The sequence below is a fragment of the Oryzias melastigma genome, linkage group LG5, assembly GCF_002922805.2.
Source record: "Oryzias melastigma strain HK-1 linkage group LG5, ASM292280v2, whole genome shotgun sequence".
Classification (NCBI taxonomy): Eukaryota; Metazoa; Chordata; class Actinopteri; order Beloniformes; family Adrianichthyidae; genus Oryzias; species Oryzias melastigma.
In genome coordinates, this window is record NC_050516.1 from 3,677,523 (window position 1) to 3,691,397 (window position 13,875).

At 39.2% G+C, this 13,875-nt stretch overlaps 1 protein-coding gene across 2 annotated transcripts; it reads left to right on the forward strand.

The window, feature by feature from the left end:
* The first annotated feature begins 55 nt into the window (after positions 1–55).
* rpn2 (ribophorin II) lies at positions 56–12,779 on the forward strand. 2 transcript variants are annotated; one of them, XR_004947830.1, is made up of 18 exons: positions 56–164; positions 1,622–1,812; positions 1,914–2,009; positions 2,101–2,276; positions 2,353–2,428; positions 2,506–2,640; positions 2,715–2,891; positions 2,967–3,085; positions 3,182–3,287; positions 4,676–4,767; positions 4,852–4,966; positions 5,101–5,295; positions 5,380–5,466; positions 8,780–8,875; positions 9,196–9,271; positions 11,378–11,507; positions 11,896–12,000; positions 12,276–12,779. XR_004947830.1 is itself a non-coding variant. In XM_024270710.2 (17 exons), the coding sequence occupies exons 1-17, from the start codon at positions 152–154 to the stop codon at positions 12,289–12,291; spliced, it is 1,896 nt and encodes a 631-aa protein (XP_024126478.1). In that variant the 5' UTR covers positions 56–151; the 3' UTR covers positions 12,292–12,779. The 2 variants fall into 2 exon arrangements, 1 of the variants encoding a protein (XP_024126478.1); XM_024270710.2 differs by lacking the exon at positions 11,896–12,000.
* The last annotated feature ends 1,096 nt before the right edge of the window (positions 12,780–13,875 follow it).

Below are 13,875 nucleotides of genomic sequence, written 5' to 3' on the forward strand. Positions count from 1 at the left end.
AAGTTGAAAAAACACAAGTTTTATTAATGAGTGAATAACTTTGAAAACAACGTTTATTCTGAAATATAACCCGGAAGTTCTTCTTCCTGTGACAGCTTGAGACACCGGAAGCATTCGTGGTTTTCGGTGACGCTGCATTAGACTGCTCGACATGGACCCGTTCAGTGAGTGTACTCATTCGTATTTTTGAAAGATAAAGCCATATTTTTGCATTTTGTAATTATTTTGCGTTTTGGATGACGTTATCAAACCGTTCGGTGCAGAATATTTCCAGAATAGCTTTAAATTCATGCGGAGGCCGTCTTTAGTCACGCTAGCTTCCTAGCTGTACCGGCTGTTAGCAAGGAAGCTTCAATGAAATGCATCGATTGAATAAAAAGAAATTAAAGACATTAATCTTTTTTAAGTTTTATGAGGAGAAACGTTTTTGACACCAATTGGGGTTATCTTTTAATGCCATTAAAAAAAAAAAAGTCCAGATTTCAGCGGAAGATGTTGGTCACAAACCACTGACTGAAGGACATAAAAGCTACACTCTTAATTTATTTGTCCCCCCACCAATTATAATGCGGTGCATACTGATGCAGGTTTATGCGTTAAAAACACAAAATATTGAAGTTACTTGTTCATGTATAATTTACAGTTCAAATACTCGGATATTAAACATTTTCTCCCATATTTGTGGTTTTATATATTCTTTGTCATTCTTTTTTCTAATATTATAAGTATTTATGATTACGAGATTAAAATCGTGTTTTAAGGATTTGTACTGCAACAAGAATGAATGCATATATGTTTGATATAAGTTTTATTTAGTTTTGGTTTAATTTACATTTTCCTTTGAAAGCTAACTGTTTAGTGATGCAAAAGTAGGCATGACAGCAACTTTTGTGAAAATAAATATCAAAATAATAGTTAATTAAATAAGTCTCACACTTTTTTATTTATGGTAAAGCTAGATGCTAGATTTTCCATCCAAACTATTTACTGGAAATGCAAAAGTTTTAATTTAAATATTTAATATTATCTAACATCAATGATTTCTAAGTGTCCACTAAAGTCTAGACTAGACATATCAATATAAATTTTCACAAGTGTGGGCTTCATTATTCCCACATTATAGAAAAAAGTATTTGTGTACTGTATTAATCTTAAACAACTTTAAATAGCTAAAAAATGTTTGCACAATCCAGGTTACATTTTTTAAAAAGATGGAAAATTAAAACACTTGAAAGATGCTGAAACTGAGACATAATCTATTTTCTTGTCAGTTAGTTAGTTGGATGGATGAAGAGATAGAAACTAATTGATTTCATGACCGGGAAATTAATTTACCGTAGCTCACAAAGTATCCAATAAAAACAACACATAATAACAGATACAAAATATAATTAAAATACAATAAACAATGCAGTGAAATGTAATAGTTGACAGGAGGAGAGCTCCGTGAAAGTCCTCCTTCCTGCAGTGATGTTAGTTAAGGACTGTTCTTTTTATTTTGGGAAGTTTTTTGATTCTTCTATCTGTGTTATGTTGGAGACTCTTACAGTTCCTCTCCAAGCGTCTGCTGTGATCCTCTTGTTCTTTGTTCAAGAGCTCACTCTTGGTTTTCGTTCTGCAGGACTCCTCGGCTTGCTCTTCCTCGGCCTGGCTCTCGGTGGAGCTCAGGCCCTCACGCCGTCGCACTACCTTTCCCAGTCTGACGTGGCGCGGCTAGAGAACCTCCTGAGCCGACCCTTCAGCGACCTGGAGTCGGCGTACTATTCTGTTGTTGGTCTCAGTAAACTGGAAGCAGTTCTTCCTGATCATAAAGTGAGAATAGTTTTGTTTTTACTTTTCAACTTTTGTTTCAGTTAATATGTTTAGAAATGTTAAAGGTTGAGTCTTAATGTTTGTTTTATTGATTTTTTTAGGAAGTATGTCACTTCCTGAAATCCCAGCTCAACCCCACCAGTGTCGACTCTCTGTTCTTTGCCGCTGAAACCAGTCGAGCCATCTCAGGATGTGAGGTACAGAAATCTCCCTTCAGCCTCCTCTTCTCTTCATTAACGTGAAACTGCAGAAAATTTACAAGTAAATGCTTTTTTGGTTAACTATTAGATCCCTGTTTCCAATGAAACTCGTGACATCCTCCTGGCTGTGGTCAGCGAAGACTCGTCCATGGCGCAGATCCACCGGGCCGTGAGCGCCCTCAGTTCTCTGGGGCTCCCCCTTGCGTCACAGGAGGTCGTAGGCGCCCTGACAGCTCGCATTAACAAGGAGGACAATGTTGTGGCGTGAGTATGAACCCTCCAGGCCACGAGGACTTGAGTTGTTCCAGAATCTGTATGAAACTCTGTTCTCTTTGGACAGCATCACCTTGGCTCTCCAAACCGCGTCTCGCCTTTCCCAGCAGGCAGAACTTGAAGGAATTTTAGAGGAAATTGAGGTAAGCTGTCCACTAGGGGGTGCTGTTATCTTTATTATTAGGGCTAAAAAAACCAATTTCTTTTCCCTTTTTTTTAGGATCTCACAGCTCGCCTGGATGATCTTGGCGGTATTTATCTCCAGTTTGAAGAAGGGCTGGAGGCGACCGCCCTGTTTGTGACGGCAGCGTATGCTCTGTCAGATCACATGGACATTGAACCTCCCTTTAAGGAGGTATGAAAGAAGGTCTTTCATTAACCTTTCTTTTTTTGAGTTTCTTCTCTAAAATTCATGTGTCTCCTGTGAAGGACCAGGTCATCCAGTTGGTTAACTCCATCTTCAGCAAGAAATCCTGGGACTCTCTGGCTGAAGCCTTCAGTGTCGCCAGTGCCGCCGCCGCCCTGTCCAACAACCGCTTCCACGTTCCCGTCCTCGTGAACACTCAAGGTCCCGCCACCGTGTCCCACAGCCAACCGACCCTGCAGGTAGAGCTGGCACGCAGGAAGTCACGGCTCAGCTCTCCCCTGAGTTTCTGAACTCACATCATCTCTGATTCACAGCTTCTCATCACCGACGTTCTGTCTCGACCTTTGAGGTCAGCCAACGTTCTCCTGGAATCCGCACACGCCGTTCCCTCAAAGAGTGTGGTCTTGAGCCAGGAACCTTTCACTCTGAAGAAGTACGTATGCGGTAAACTCAAAAGTTCCTGTTTGTTACTGGGGTTTTTTGGGATTGCTACTTCAGACATGATTAAAACCTCCTTTTCTGTCCACAGTGACGTCTTCGAGCTAAACTTCATGGCGAAGCAGCCGCCCAGTGGCTATTACCAGTTCTCTGTTGCTGTGGCGGGAGACAGCCGACTGGTTGCCAATCAGGTGGAGGTGAGATCTCCGCTCCTTCAGCCTCAGTCACAACCGCCCTTATTGGGTGGATCTGTGGTGTCTGTGGACAAAAAATGTCAAACCTGTATGAGCCTCACGAGCACACATGAAGTTTAAGGAGCACTAGGTGAATCAGAAGTGTGAAAAGTGAAACCGATTTTTTTTTTTTTCTATGGGTATGCTGCGGGATGCAGGTCATAGTGAATACTACAACACATGAGGGTGAAGTAGGAAAGACCGATGGCAAGTCCTACAGATTTTTCATGCCCCCACTCCCCCACATTGCCATTAATGTAATATCACTTATGTGCTTATGAAGATTGTTTGAATATTTATCAGAACTTAACTAAAAGACTAGCCGAAAGGGAGTGCAACACTTTTTTTTAACAATTTTTTTTTTCCTTCAAACTAACTTTTTATCTCCTTTAAAAATTAATGGTCAGCATTGGTGCAACTCAGCCGCTTTTAATTACCTTCACACTGGCAACCACCTTATGTCACAAAAAAAGCTACACATTTGCCAGACAGTTGTTAAAAAAAATACATTTTTAGAAATAAGATTCTATTTTTGTGAATCAATTTGAGTAAAAGTGGCATCATAGTGAGTTTCTCGTGGGTCACTCAAAAACTACTGAAAACTCACATGACTCCAACTGTTCAGGCACTCATGTCATCATGGCTGTTTAAACAAATAAACTCATAATTTTTCCATAAATAATCTCCTAGATCAAATATGGCACAGATCTAAAACCATCACAAACTGCTTCCGGACATTTCCAGTTCTCTTAACAGGACAAGCAAAGTTTTCTTCTCTCTGAGCTTCTATTTTAGCAGTAACTCGTCTCGTCACATGATGTTTCATTACTGTGTGACCGACATGAATCTGAACAACATTAGCGACTATTCTAACCTGAAGACTTTGGCCTGACAAACATAATTATTGGTTGCAATGGGAAGTAGGACATTTTAGTTTAAGGTAGAAACAAGAAAATCACTACACATATTTAGTTGACCAAGATATGCAAAATTTACTATGGACCATCATCTTCATTGAAGCTTCAATATTTAATTTAAGAACTTAATTCATTCAGGTAAATTCAGTGCAGCATTATTCCAGACATAAGTTTGATGAAGCTGGTGTTTATTTTATTTTAACTCTAAATATAAACATCTTCTTTGAGCATAAACTACTGATTAACTTAAAGATCTTTCTGTTTCACCTTGATAAAGTGTTATAAACTAGTTGTGCCATATTTTCTGAAATGTTCTTTCAAACAAGAACACAAATAGGATGGTTTAAGTTGTAATAAAGCCGTTTTAGCTGCTTCTTTGTCTCAGTTGTGGTTAAAGCTGCACAGCTCCAATATTCACTATTTTTGTTGCCGCAGCTCAAGGTGAAGGTGTCCACTGAGGTCGCCATCACCAACATGGACCTCTCTGTGGTGGACAAAGATCAGAGCATCGGCACCAAGACCACCAGGTCAGAAAACGCAGCACGAAAGCTCTTTTTTTTTTTTCTTGCTGTCAGTGGAGAGTAAAACACACGTTACCTCTCATAATCCAGGGTGGATTATCCCTCCAAAGCCAAGAGCTCCTTCACAGCAGACAGCCACCAGAACTTTGCCATGTCCTTCCAGCTGGTGGACGTCAACACTGGAGTGGAGCTCATCCCACACCAGGTCTCGCTCAGCCCTGAATTGTTTCTGTCATCACGCCACTGTTCTATTACTGCGCTTTACGGTTGACCGAGACCATCACGGTCACTCAGACAATGCGAGTGTAAGCAGAAAGGTTCCCTCTGTCTCCATCACAGACGTTCGTCCGGCTGCACAACCAGAAAACCGGCCAGGAGGTCGTGTTTGTGGCCGAGCCCGACAGCAAGAACCAGTACAAGTTTGAGCTGGACACGGCGGAGCGCAAGTCCGAGTTTGACTCCACGTCCGGCACCTACTCGCTCTACCTCATCGTCGGGGACGCCACCCTGGAGAACCCCATCCTGTGGAACGTGGTGAGTGTCTAACGTAGATGGAGCTGAAGAGTTTTCCCCAGCGTGTGAAGCTCTTCGGTGAAACTGTTTCCGACGTTTCTGCAGGCTGATGTGGTCCTGAAGTTTGTGGACGAGGAAGCGCCGGCTACAGTTCAGTCAAAGACCCTTTACGTCCCCAAACCAGAGATCCAGGTATGACTAGATTTTTGTTGGGTTCCTTTAGGTACATGTTTGAACCCTTTAATATCGGAGATGTCGCTAAATAACTAGTGAGAGATTAATGGGATGAGATTAATTTTTTTGTGTGATTAATTGTGACCCTAATCTGTTTTCAGTCGCAATTATTATTATTTTTTTTTTCTTCTTTAAGCAAGGTGTGACAGAACTTTACATGGATTCAAACAATTCTTTTACATGCATTCGTACTTTATATAAGCAAACTAAAATTTATATATATCCCGTTTTTCCCTAAATCTGTCATCTCTGTGTCAAAGCAAAGGCCAAGATCTCCATAATAAAGATCTCTTCCACTATATCCATTCTGAGAGTTTGTGGCTCAAGCTTGAGCCCCCTCTTAATAATGGCCTTCCTAGCTGCAATCGTAGTTATTTTTAAAAACAGTATCAACACTTTTCTCAACAATCCAAAAAATATTGACCACAAACTTGGTATTAATCCCATAATCCATGTTGACAAACCTCATTCCATAGTTTAACGTCCCATGTGATCAGCCCTACACGTACCCCATTATTTATTCAAACGGAACACCTCGTTGGGCTTTTATCTCTTACATAGATTAATATTTGATAATAGTTGTGGGCTTGTTTGCGTTAGTTCTGTAAAGAGTTACAAAGTCGCACATTGATGACATCATAGCAGTAAGGCCATGCGTACATAGCTGTACACGCATTTTCAGCTAAGTTCAAATGAAACGTTAATGCAAGTAAGCAGTTGGACCTTTGTTTCTTATATTTAAGAACACTGCAATAGTTATAGATTCAAAATGAGATTAATGCCATTCAACAAAATTACACGCTTATTTGTCTGTAATTAATTATTTGCAATTAACATTTTATTTGACACCCCTATAAATAACACACACTATTCAGCTATGGACTCATCATTTTTTGAGCACACATCAAAGCCACGGTTTTCACACTGGACAAGCAGGGAGGGGCTTCTATTTCTTTTTCTGCTGTTATAGCGCATGTCCACCACCTGGAAGAGGTTTAGAGCAAAATGTGGAAGTGGTGTAAATCTTGCTCCAGACTTCTTTCACAGCTCTTTCACTGTATGTAAAAGACTTGGGATCATAAAATTCCAGTCGGGCACAAACTGCAATTATTAATTTCTTCTTCATGATCAATGGAGTTGGCACTTCTGTGAATTACCAAGTCAGTGTCCCTGATTGGGCAAAATCTCACCTGGTTTAACTGACAGCAGTGGACAGCAGAGTTTGAATGCAGAAGCTTAAAACACACATTCGCACATTTACATAAACTTTTCATCAGAAGTGGCAACTTAAACTCACATTTCTGAGGGCAGTAATTAGACCTACTGTAACTCTTTGACCTTTTACTCCTTCAACGTGAATCGGCTGATTCTGTAGCTTTTTCCAGAACAGAATCCAATGTTACACATTAATCGCATAAACTCTTCCGCTGGTAATATGGTAATTGCGTAAACAGTTGAAAAGAAATAGTAGTGGGAAGAATGTAAGCGATGGAGTTGAAGCTCTGGGGCCGAAGGGTGAAGTATAGGGTTCATGCGAGGTCAGCGCAGGTGTCGATCTGAGGCCGCTTTCACTCGCTCTCCTTGTTCTGCCTCGCTGCTCTACAGGAAATGACCAGTTTGGGGAGATTTTTGTGACTCCTCCAGAGCTGTTAACAGAAGAATCCAAAACCAAAGTGGTGCTGCTCTGCAGGACTGAAAACAGCTTTACATCCTTTACTGACAGACAAGACTGCAGAGATGCTCAGTAACAAAATACTGTGTGGAAAAATGAGGACTTGATTGTTATTGAGTCAATTCACAAAATCTAATCAGTGATTCACTGATTCTTACTAGTTTCATTGGTTGCTAAATGTTTCTTTGCTGAATCCATCAAAGTTAAGATAATATGTATTTAACCAAACATCAGGAGATCAGAAACAAGAAAATATATTAGAAAAAAACCTCAAAGATATTGAATTAAAGAAAAGGTTTTTGTCACTCTAAGCAAACTCTAAAGTTTTCCTGTCAATTTCCTGGTTAACTTCAGCAGAAAACAAAGCATAGATGTCACTTTTGCTCTGGATCATTTGACAACACATCCTAAAGTTCTCCACAGTTTTTCCACCCTCAGAGTTTTGCTGACTACAGTTCTATTTGATAGATGATGGGAAGAAGACAGTAAATAAATAAAAATGTTACTGTAACGACTAGAAAACATTCAGTCCTTTAAGCCAAACTGACAAGTGTTTCCTACAGACATCTTATACGAACAGATTCATCTTTAACGGAAATACTAAAACACTTCCACACTTTAGATAAACATTTTACATGTGTTCTGGTACAATTTATCTACCAAACAGTCACACGATGTCACATAATTAATCAATCAAAATTAAAAAGAAAAACCTGTTTTTATCTAGAGAAGATAATTCAAATTAACTTGAGATATTTTAACAGTTAACTACTTGAACTAATTTTAATTTAGTTCATTAGAAAAAAATAAATATTGTTATTATTTAACTAATGATTAATAATAGTATTTGCTTTACTTATTAAACCGGTGGTTTATTGTTTTGCCATGTTCTTACATTATTTATTTTATAAATAATTATTTCTAATTATATTAATGATTTATTTCATTAAAAAAAACCCAGTTTGTTCTTCCATTAGTTCATTATTTTGACTTGTTCATTTTCTTTACTTAATGCTTGAATTTGGTTTTGAGTGGTCTTAGAAATCAAATTTAAGATTTTTAATCTGTAGACACACTGATAGTTTTGTCATTACGGTCTTGTTTTAGATTAATTCTGCTAAAAGCTACAAAGTCGCACATTGATGACATCACATCTGCGACTCCCACTTGAAAACAGAGCGATGAACAACGCGTGTTCAGCTGAGATTAAATAATTCAACAACGTCCTTTGTTTTATATTTGAAAACATGACAACAGTTAAGGATTAAAAATTAAATTAACACAATTTTGTTAAAAAAGCACTAATTTATCTAATCAATTAGTTCCGATCAACATGATAATTTGACACTCTTAACATTGGGATATATCATATCCTGACATGTATTGTGATGCAGATCGTATCGCCAGACTCTTGCCAATACACAGCCCTGGTATACAGACCCACAGCTGCTGAAAAGCTTTTAGGGTGCAATTAATTTTTACAAAAACTCATTTTTTCACAGCCTAAAAACAGTTTTGATTCAATACCTGTAGGATTAACGTTCGTTGGACGCACAACACTCAAGTCTTGCTTCTCCATGTCTTTGGTCGTTTGTGCAGCATCTGTTCAGAGAGCCGGAGAAGAAGCCTCCAACCGTGGTCTCCAACACCTTCACCGGCCTGGTTCTGTCTCCTCTGCTGCTGCTCCTCATCCTGGTGAGGTTACGCAACCACGCGTTCCTGTTGTGCAGAAGTCCTGCCGTGACCTTGTTTATAAACAAACAAACCCCAGCTCTGTTGTCGCCAGCGGCTGCATTTGTAATGGAGCGTTTGTTTGTGTTTATTGTTCCTCTATCTGACCTCTTTAGTCTCGTTCATTGAGTCTCTTTTCTGTTTAATTATGACGCTCGTTTCAATTTCCAATCACAAAAGTGCTGTTTTCCACTGATGACTAGCTGTTATTGTTCCACAGCATCCGTGTGTCTTTTGAATGTTTGCACACAAATGTATTTGTTCCCTCCTGTCATCCTCTGCAGTGGTTGAAGCTCGGAGCAAACATCTCCAACTTCAGCTTCTCCCCCAGCACCATCCTGTTTCACGCCGGACACGCAGGTCAGACCGCCGTCTCATTTTAGTTTGTTGATCGTATGACTGACTTTTATAGGGACAAGAAATAATCTGAGCAGTCTTTACATTTTTTTTAATGATTGGAGTCAATGAAAGAACTATAGACTGTGATAACTGCATTGAGTGACTCCTCCCCCCTCGGGTTCCAAACAGGAAGTGGCTCCTGGTTCCAAGAAGCCAAAATCCTGTAGACTTCCATTGAGAAATAAACAGTTATTACTCGGTCATTATATTCGTCAGAATATCCATTCTTGCTCTGCTACTTTTTAAAAACAATTTCTTGCTAATTTAAATGTTTTTCCACAATATTTTTTCTTTGGTGAAAATTATTCAAAAACTGACAAATCACATGCCTCAAAAGTATGTGGTCTCAAGTCGAACTTTCGAAACATTTGACAGCTTTTGTGTTGGCCGCTTTCAAGTGTTAGGGGTGTGGACGTCCAACAAGCTCACTCCTGATTGGGAAATGTGGTTGCTATGGAAATGACTTAGACTGCCTGGTACACCGCATGCGTGAAATGTGTCAACTTCTGCTAAAGCTTCTTACAGCAGTTACTGGTCAGAGTCTTTTGAGATGTGGTCAATAATTATTAGAACCTAAAATGTTTACAATAATACAAAAAGTTTATTGTTCACAAAGCTAATTAATTTTTTTCAGAAGTTATGTCCGTGAGCAGAACTTCAGTCTCAGTTATTGAGAAAAAAGCTCTCGCTAGTTTTACTTTGAAAACCGGAAACTTCACTGTCACGAAGATGTGTTTACTTCCGGTGGCGGTACCGCGGCTCTTTCTGCTGTGTTTTAGTCCGTAAAATTAAAATACTACATTAATCTGCATCTCAGAGCAAAAATACATCCTCCCCAGATGATATGATGATCATATCTTACTACAATTTACTACATTTATAAAGATCGCAAATCAGCAAACATGGATGTCGCGAATTTTCGTAGTTGATTTTTAGGGATCAGATGGTGAATACCCGAGCACCCGGATACTCGTTACAGTCCTACACATATTGTGCATCATTGAGAAATTCATTGTAGCAATTTGTATGAACACAGAGGTCTCCATTGTTCAAAGTGCTGGTAGATGCTGCCATATTTTTCAGACCATAAGAGTATAAGTTTTTCTGGAGTAGAAGTGGCCAGACTGCAAAATAATAATAATAATAAAAAAAAGCTTGGCCAAAAAAACCACAGCATATACTTGGAAAAATACAGTAATTTAATTTAAATTGCTTAACTGTTGCAATTTTGGCGACAAGAAGAAGTGACTTGAGATACCAGGTACCAGTCCAGTTCTCAGTACAGATTACGTAGTAACAGCACTTTCTGACAGTTCTGGTTCCAACATGACGCCATCCACATCGCGTTAAAATGGCCACAGAATTGACTTAATTTCGTTGGAGCTGAAAGTACGTCAATTTTTTTATGGATGATGTCACAAGTTGTTATTTACAGTCAGTGGAAAGAACAGGAAGAAATGGGCGAAACCACACAAGCTGAGGTTTCTGTCTTTTGCTTTGAGATTTAAATCTCCGTCTAAAGCTACAGCCACACTGGGCAAGTGACGCACGTTCAAGAATGTGCCAAACGTGGGTTCTTGAATCCGCATTCAGTCTTTGGGGTTCACACTGGACAAGCAGGGAGGGGCTTCTTCTTCTTTTTCTACTGTTTACCAGCACCAGCCGTTGGAAAAGGTTTGGTGCAAATCTCGGTCCAGGTTTATTTTTTTTACAGCTCTATTCCGATATACGAAAGATTTGGTGTCATACAACTCCATCCGGAAACAAACCGCAATTATTAATCTCTTTCATGATCAATTTTCTAACGGTTGATACTTCCGTAAATTAAAAGGGACAGCATCCATTCATCAGTATCATATCAGAGTCTCTGATTGGTCCAAGTTCGTGTTGAGTAGACGTAGGATTTGTATGTAGAGCCTAAAAATCATGTAGAAACTTGGGTAGCAATGCTTGAACGTGAGAGGTTTGAACGCGGAAGCCTGAAACTTGCATTTTTTTTTTCCTTCAATGTTTTATTCCATGCTCCTTCAACTGGCGGTAAAGGTGGTCTTTCCTCTGTCGTTGCAGCTCTGCTTGGTCTCATGTACGTCTACTGGACCCACCTGAACATGTTTCAAACCCTCAAGTACCTGGCAATCGTCGGCGGCGTAACCTTCCTTGCCGGGAACCGCATGCTGGCTCAGAAAGCAGTGAAGAGGTACGTCTCTCCACGGTGTCGGAACAAATGGTTTTTAGAGAGTCCTCAATCCCAGCCACCCCCCCACCCCTCCCTCCCCTCCCTTAAGGTGACGAGGCGAGCCTCAAACCTAGAGAGGAAGAGATTTCAATCTCAGAAGAGTACGAGGGGACAAGATCTGCAAGAGTGGCCAATTTGTTCCCCATCAATATGTAGAGCTCTTCAGAGAGCCGAGTGAGCCATTTGTCCACCCGTGTCACCGGCTCCAGACGTCACTTTGTAATTGATCCTGCTTCACCTCTTTTCTCTAAGGTTTAACCCTTTCAGCAAAGCCAATGTTGCAGTTCTGGATCTTCCGTCTGTCTCTCTTTTAACTCCTCTGTCCTCGCCTCGCTGTGTCCTCTTCCAGGATCGCTGCAGAGCAAAGTAGTAGGTTGGCAAAGTATAGGAGTCTTCGGTAAAGCCCCTCCCCCCTCACCTTTTTTGTAAGAAATGAGTCTTCTTCCGAGCTGAAGTAAGAGCATCTGCACCGCGTTCCCATCACGTCTGCATGGTCGTGTGGTGCTGCTCATTCTGACATCCCAAGTTTGCCTGTATGCCCCTCCCCCCAAACATGCACAATCATAACTCACTCTTTTGAAGTCCTCCACTCATAAGTTTTGCATCATCTGTGTGTTTTTTTGTTTTATTTAAATAATAAATTCTGTGCATCCAAATGCATGATCAGGCTCTTTAAAAAGTGTCTGCTAAAATCCATCCCATAATAATCACTGTTTTCTGTTTCCACAGAATGGAAAAGAAATAACGGCACGAAAACTAAAAAAAGAAGTCACCGACAAGACCTGTCTTTTGTTTGCAGTGAAACCAGACTATTGAAAAAACTAAATCAATTGTCAAAAATGCAGTTTTGTTCACTTGGCCAAAGGAACGAACGCTGACGACGGAGGACAGCTGATCGCCGCCGCACTTCATCTTCCAGTCATATTTGTGTTTTTTTTTTTTGTCAGCACGACAATGGGCTGGGGTTTTATTTGTGGTTTTTGATAAGATTTGGGATTTTCTTTTTTGTACATTCCTCTTTTGTTGTTGCTCCACCTCAGGAACGAAACTCATTTTCCAGCAGAACCGTCATCAGTAACACTGATATTTGGATTGCCTGTGGTAGTCTCCTGTTTGATACAGATTATGTCCCTGGGGAAAAAAAAGAAAAATTGTGCAGATTCCGAATGTAATTTTTTCGTTCTTTTTTTTTTTAAGGAAGAAGAGGAATAAAGAAAATGAGGTGATCTGAAAGTTTCTTGCCCTTTTATTTCAGAAATGTCATTAAAAATGATAAACATTCTTTGGAGGTGGTTCTAGCCAAATGATCTCCTGTAGCTTATTGTGTTTTAGCAGATCGCGCTTTTGTAAAACCCCTCATTTGGATGTCTAGGACAATCTGGTATTAAAGCAATTATTTGATGTAAAACTAATCATTTATTTTTGTATGGGTTTACAAAAAACTAATGTTTAAATTTAATCAAAAAAATGCAGATGTCCTACAATAAGGCCTTGATGAACACCACTTCTCATTTTTGCATGAAGTGATCTGCCATTCGATCCCTATTGTAAATACAAGTCTGTTAACATTTTTTCAAGGCACCAATTTACCCCAGAGATCCTCGCAATAATTTATTGAACAAAAAAAAACGTTCAAACTAAAATATTTAGTTTTACAATTGTTTTTTTTTTTTTTTAATAGTTAGTGACTATTGCAGTTAAAAATTTTCAATGACAAAAGTTCAAATTTAAGGAACATAGCTTAGGCTAAATGCAGATGTCTTACGATAGGCCTTGAGGAACACCACTTCAAATGCTGCACCACTAGCTCCCTGTTTCAAACACGTTTAGACAAGTCAGTCTTTATTTTTTTTCAAAAGGTGCCAATTTGCCACCAAGGTCCTCTCAGTACTTTAATGAACAAAACAAATATATAATTATAAGATTTAATCTTTCATAAATAATATGCAAATATTGCAGTTCAATTTCCTCAAATACAAAAAAATTCACATTTTAGAAACAGTTCAGGAAAAATGCAGATATTTTGCAGTAAGCCTTTGAGGAACACCACTTCATTTTCTGTATGATTTGATCCACCACTAGTCCCTTAAACCCCTTTACACAAGTCTTTTTAAATTATTTTAAAAGGTGCCAATTTACCACCGAGGTCCTCTCAATAATGAACAAACGAAACCTTCAAAATAAAGTATTTAACATTTCAATTAATTTTAATTTTATTTTACAGTTTAATGTTCTCAATACCATTATAATGACATCAAATAATCTTGACTCCAGTTAAACGTTAAGTTACGGAAGAGGATTAGGGCCACTGAAAAAAAAAAAAAAGCCC